This window comes from Aegilops tauschii, chromosome 7 (assembly GCF_002575655.3).
Source record: "Aegilops tauschii subsp. strangulata cultivar AL8/78 chromosome 7, Aet v6.0, whole genome shotgun sequence".
Taxonomy (NCBI): domain Eukaryota; kingdom Viridiplantae; phylum Streptophyta; class Magnoliopsida; order Poales; family Poaceae; genus Aegilops; species Aegilops tauschii.
The window spans coordinates 575,153,119-575,159,700 of NC_053041.3; the positions used below are offsets into that span (position 1 = coordinate 575,153,119).

At 49.6% G+C, this 6,582-nt stretch overlaps 1 protein-coding gene across 1 annotated transcript; it reads left to right on the forward strand.

The window, feature by feature from the left end:
- The first annotated feature begins 500 nt into the window (after positions 1-500).
- On the forward strand, positions 501-2,079 carry LOC109750528 (BTB/POZ and MATH domain-containing protein 2-like). The gene is made up of 2 exons (XM_020309488.3): positions 501-901; positions 1,248-2,079. The coding sequence occupies exons 1-2, from the start codon at positions 501-503 to the stop codon at positions 1,975-1,977; spliced, it is 1,131 nt and encodes a 376-aa protein (XP_020165077.1). The 3' UTR covers positions 1,978-2,079.
- The last annotated feature ends 4,503 nt before the right edge of the window (positions 2,080-6,582 follow it).

The following is a 6,582-nucleotide window of genomic DNA, read 5'->3' on the forward strand; positions in this document are numbered from 1 at the left end:
TTTTATATATAAATAATAGATGCTCTTGGATTTCTATTTTTTTAGTAGGTGCTTTATGCACCTGGGCGGAGGGATATATATCGATCTAGGCCATACAATTTGCAGCGGGTTGACATCGATCATGGCCATGGCCACTAGGGGCTTTGAAACGGCGGCGAGCATGGCCTGCCAAAACGCCACCAGTAGTAGTTAGACTCTTGGTGTTTGCCAACAGAAATAAATTAGTTACATCTCGCGGTGCGTCGTTTCCTGTCTCTCTCGCCTCCTCGAGTCCCCGCGCGACGTAATTTACGCCGGCGAGTCGTACGCATGCGTGCGTCTCCTCGTCGCTCGCGGCAGCAAGTAAATTGTACGCGACGATTGCTCGGGCGTCGGGCAGGATGATGAATGCACAGCGACCATCACCGTATACGGTACTCCACTATATAAGAACATCCATGCGTGGTATCGCAACTCCATACCCACAGGACACATCTCGGTAGCTGCTGCCTCCACTCACAATGTCCTCTTCGTCCTCCGTGGGCAACATCGCTCCCAACGACGGATCGTCGTCGCCGCCTGCGTCGGCCATCGTCGCGCAGGCCATGTCCGGGTCGCACGTCGTCAAGATAGACGGCTACTCCCGCACCAAGGGGCTTGGCAATGGCAAATACATCAAGTCCGAGACTTTCACCATCGGATGCCATCCCTGGTGTATGCGCTACTACCCAGACGGCTGTGTGACTGAAGACGCAGATTGGATATCCATCTATCTGCACTATAGTACTGCTCCAACTAATGCTGGTGAAGTCAAAGCAGAGTTCAAGATTAGTTTGCTTGACCATGACAGGCAACCAGTGGCATTGTACAGCAGATGCAGCCAAGGTTTTGGTTACCAGTCGAAATTTCAAGATTTCCCATGGTTACCGCGTATTTCCGTGCCCCTCGGTAAATCCACATACCGAGCAAAAAATACCATTATTTTTGAAAATTTTGAATTTTAACGCTCGATTTGTAGTAAAGTGCCTAGGATCTAATTAATGCAAGGAGAGTTGATTCTGACGTGTCCATAGCAACCTAGTTCCTGTTTTGACAGGTCTTTGGTTTGAATGTTCGTTCATTCATTTATTTGAATTCAAAATTCAACTATAAAATTCGTTTGAAATATTCTCGGTATTTCTCGGTATTTTCCGGTAACCGTGGTAACCACGTTTATCAGTCACCCTCGGTAAAATTGCCTCATTCGGTAACCAAAACCTTGGATGCAGCAGCCAGCTACGCACATTCTCCACGAAAGATACAGGATGGGGCTTTGGTCAATTCATCAAGAGAAAGGACTTGGAGGAATCCCCTTACCTTAGGGATGATGTTTTCAGCATCAGGTGCGATGTCACCGTGTCAAAGGAGATCTTCACTGAGCCAATCCCACAGCACGTTGTGGTGCCACCGTCCAACATGCACCATCATCTTGGACAACTACTCTTGGCCGGTGAGGCGGCCGATGTTACTTTCGAGGTCGGCGAGGAGACATTCGCTGCGCACAGGTGCATACTCGCAGCTCGTTCACCGGTCTTCAAGGCGGAGCTCCTTGGCCCTATGAAGGAGAAGACCGCAACTCGAGTGCTGATCGACGACATGGAAGCCAGGGTGTTCAAGGCGTTGCTCCATTTCATCTACACCGACTCGTTGCCCGCCATGGACGAAGGCGGCGCGGCGGAGATTGCTCAGCATTTACTGGTGGCGGCTGACAGGTATGATATGGAGAGGCTGAAGCTGATCTGCGAGGGGAAGCTGTGCGATCACATCTGCAAAAGCACGGTGGCGACCACGCTGGCACTGGCTGAGCAGCACGGTTGCGGTGCTCTGAAGAAGGCATGCTTCAAGTTCCTGATGTCTCCGGGAAACCTGAAGGTGGTCATGGAATCTGATGGATATGAGCACCTGAGGAGCAGTTGCCCGTCTGTTCTGGACGAACTAGTCGCAAAGCTTGCTCCATGATCTCTTGGAGTCTAAACTCACTAGACCTGGATATTTGTCATGCTATTTATATTTTCAGAAGTGATGATATCCTATCCTACTACTGGTAGTCTGTGAAGGACTGTTAATTCTATTAAAATTAAGGTTGCTGACGTTGCTGCATCTGTTTGATTCAAACAGTCTTTTCTAGACAGCAACAAAACTTTATAAAAAAATGAAATATAAACAGAAATTTGAAAACTGAGAGAGAAACTTCTGTTTATTCTGAAGAAATTATTGCAGAGTTCTCAAAATTACAGGAGGCATTTAGAAATTCTAAGGAATGTCCTCAAATTTAATAAGTTAGCAGATACTCCCTCCGTCCGGGTTTATTAGGCCTAAAGACAACTTCTCTTAGACCAAGACACATAGTAATTTGCCCACATTAATTCTTCCATTCCACTCCCAATGCACTCTCTCACATGCATGCAGCCAATAAAAAAGCACGCATGAAGTGTATTAATTTCCTAGTCATGGCACCAACAACAATGGTTTTCAATGCAACCAATGAAATGGTTGCATGCATGCACCTTTTCAAAGCGAGGCCTTATAAAAAGGGACATGCTTGTGATGCTAAGACCTCTTCCAGTGCAAAGGTGCTTAGCTGAGGTGCTAAGTGCATTAAATACCTTAGCAACTCAACTCTCCAATGCATAGGTGTTTAGCTTGTTGTTGCTAAGCACACTTTATTTAATGAGTTAGCACCTAAAGTCTTTCATGCATTGGTCAAATTGTTTCATTTAAGTGGTTTGCCTAGGTTCTTGCGCTTGGCATTGGTTCTTCCTGGGGTCATCAAAGTGCTATCTCTCCTCCTTCAATGTTGTGCCATGTCATTTTTTTCGCTTATTTGGCATGCTTAGCACCTATCCACCGTGGAGCACTGGGAAGGGCCTAAGAGGTCTAATAAACCCGGACGGAGGGAGTATTTACAGTCTATTTTAATCTTAATTTCAGACTAGCGGTTGTAATAACATGGTGCAATGGTGTTACATTCAAATGTGAAGTTATCAGTCATTGTTACATAGTAGTCGTGGTCAAAAGTATGTGTGCCAAAAAATTATTTAAAACATCTTGCATATCCCAAGTGGGTACCGCTTGTGTAACACCCCGGGTGTCATGCTTCAGTAAGCTCCTGTTATTTGTGCCACGTCATCGCAATTGATTTTCTAAACCTCACTTTAATCCAAACCGAATTCAATTTCAAATTTAAAATAAAGTAAAAATAATATTTATTCAAACAGTAAAATAAAAATGTTCATCGCATTAGAATTAATCGATGAGTAACTGTCTTGGTGAAACCAATTTTTTATAAAGTGTTTAGGTGCCTTAAAATGATTAAAACAGGGGCCAGTGCAATATTTTAAATGCTTTTTAAATGGTAAAAGTTACAAACTAATTTATGTAAGTGCCAAAGTTATTATGGCAGTGGCCTGTTATATATCACAAATTTTGGTGCAAGTTTTGTGTTTTAAAACTAAAATAATTTGAAAAGAATCAGAAACAAAACAAATAAAAGAAAAACAAAATTTAAAAGGAAAGAAAAGAAAACCGCCCTGCCCCTGGGCCTTAGGCCACAGGGACGGGCCCAGGCCGGCCTAGCCTAACCCCACTCGGTCGCCTTCCAGATCGCTAAAGGGGAAGCCGACCGAGGCGCGCCCGTCGGTCATCCCCGACCACCGCGTCGTTTCCGCCGGGGGAAGATAAGGACGCCACCCCCTGCAGCCCCCTCGGCCTCATTGCCTCCCCTCCACTTGCCTCTCCCACTTCTTCCCCACACTCGCTCCTCTTCCCGATCTAGAGGAGACCGTTGTGGGTTTCCTGGCAGCGCGTTGAACTCGCTGCTCCTCTTTCCTTGCTTCCTGGCTGTATCGAAGACTGTTGTATTTCCGTTTATCTTAAATGGAAAGGGGCATGCCTGGTAAAAAAAAAGAGGAGACCGCCGCCACCGTCGCCATGGCCGGCGTCTTCCTGCGCCCACCGACCACCCCTTGGCCTGGGACCGTGTCCAGGAGCCTGGCTGCGTCCCTGTGCTTCGTCTGCGCCGAAGAACGCGAGCTCCGCGCCACCGCATTGACCGAATCGACCTCATCCTCCCCACGGCTGCCACCGGCGATCTTCTTCGGATCCGGCGACGCCTGCTGCTCCTAATCTATCGACGGGTCCTCGTGTGCCTACACGGTGAGCTCCTCTTCGGAAGCCCTCTCCTTACATATCGAACCGGTGCCGTAGCTACCATCACCGCCTGCAGCCGACGTCGTTATTCGCCGTGGCCGCTAGCTCGACCCTGTCGAGCTCGGCGAGCCCCGCGCGCCTCTGCCCGGTGCTCCCGTACGCCTATGGCCGCCCCGTGCATGCCCCCGGCCGCGCATCGCACGCGCGCCACACATCCGCCCGCGTCCTGCCTCCTCGAGGCTGCGCCCTGCGCGCCACTCCAGCCGTGCCCGTCGGGGCCTGGCCACGCCCACCGGGGCCGCGCCCCTGCTCGTCTGCGCTGCTGCCTCTTCGCAGTCGCCCGCGCCTGTGCGCGCCTGGGCTCGCTCACGCCCGCCTGCTGCCTCGTCCGCTGTTGCCTACTGCTTGCCGCTGCTTGCTACTGCCTCCTGCTACGCTCCTGCTGCTTTGGCTGCTGCTCATGCCGCCGCTACTGCTGCTCCCGGCTTCTAATCCATGTCGCTGCTGCTCCAAATCACTACCGCTGTTGCTCTTGGCTACTGCTTGCTGCTGCTGCCGCCGTAGGCCATGGCCGCTGTGCACTCCCGTGCATGCGTGCCTAGCATATTCGGCCAACATGCTAGTGTCCAGCATGGCCGGCCCAGTTAGACTAGTCTAGGAATAGTTAGGTTAATTAAATTTCTTGATTAGTTTAAGTGTAGATGACATGTGGGTCCCTTTCAATTAGATTAGTTTTATGTATTTGTTTAGGTACAACCTATGAAATTTGGGCCACACCCTGCCCTTTTGACTAGTCAAAGTTGACTTGGTCAGCTCGGATTAAAACAAATTAAAATAAAACCAGAAATTTTAGAAATTGATTTAAAACTTTAGAATTAACAGAAAATAAACCGTAGCTCGGATCGAAAAACTTTATATATGAAAGTTGCTCAGAATGACGAGACGAATCCGAATATGCGGTCCGTTTACCTGTCAGATGCCTCTAACTATCCAAACATGGAACATTCCCCCTCCGGTCATCTGTCTGACACAGGTCCGAAACCGGTATTACATTCCCGGATGTTTTCCCTCTTCGTCTGTATCACCTAGCACTGCGTTAGTTCACCCCTAACATCGTGTTTTACCATGTTATGCATTATGATGCTTTGTTTGCTTTATATTTATTGTTTCTCCCCCCTCTTCTCTTCGGTAGACCCCGAGACCGATGCTGCCCCTGTGATCGACTACGTCGACGACGACACTTCTTCCTTTTCAGCAGAGCTTCCAGGCAAGCCCCCCCTTTGATCATCCCGATATCGCCCATTTCCTTTCTCTCAGGCTTGCATTAGATTTTGCTACTGTAATTGTTTGCTCCTATTCTGATGCATAGCCTGTTTTTGTAACCTGCTCATTGTACCTTACCTACTTATCCTAAACTGCTTAGTATAGGTTGGTTAGTGATCCATCAGTGACCCCCACCTTGTCCCAGTTGCCCCTGCTTCATCATCGAAGACCCGATCAACGGGATCGAAGACCAGGCCCCGGCACCGCACATCACTTTCCCCTTATTTGCTCGACACTACTGGGTTACTATCGAGTGCCGAGGGTGAGACCTCTTCAGCACTTCTGATGTTAACGCTGTAGTGTAGCTATTCGGTCGTGGTCATCGAGGGTGATTTCCTCCTTAACCACTTCCGATACGACTCTGTCGTGCAACCCCTCAAGTGTGAATCTTGGGGGTGGTTCCTCTTACGTTCACCTTGATGATTACATCGAGTGGAATTCACCGGGGGTGATTCCTCGAGTTTTCCCCTTGATGTTTGGACACACGGATACTTGGACTTTACCACTGCTACTTGGAAAGGCGGGTCGACCCTGAGGGGTACCCGCGAGTATGTGGAGACGGGTTGACCTGGAGGGTGCCCGCGAGATAATTACGAGGTGTGGCCGGGCATTCCTAGCCCTTGCCGTAAGTCCTCGAGACGGGGCAACGGGGTCACATCTTTCGTGAGTCTCTGCTTGTTACCGCGTGCTCCTAATCCACTACGATTTGGATATTTGATCCGAGGGGCCTCTGGCCTGATTGCACTAACCATCACGTGGGCATAGTATGGGCGTTCTGCGTCGTATGCATCAACCGAAGCTTAATAGACGTTAGCGACTGAGCGGCGCGCGCCGGGTTGGACTGGTAAGCACCTGCCTTTTTAAAGGAGGTAGCTAGGTCTGCTCACCAGCCGCGTACGCAACGTGCAGGAGTTCCCGGGGAGATTGCCCATGACCCCTGGGGGCATAGGTTTTGTCCGGCGTGCTGACCTCTCTATTAAGCCTAGGTCGGGTTGCGGCGTATTGTTTGGCCGAAGCCGGGCATGACCCAGGAAAGTGTGTCCGGCCAAAGTTAATCGAGCGTGGTGGGTAAGTTGGTGCACCCCTGCAGGG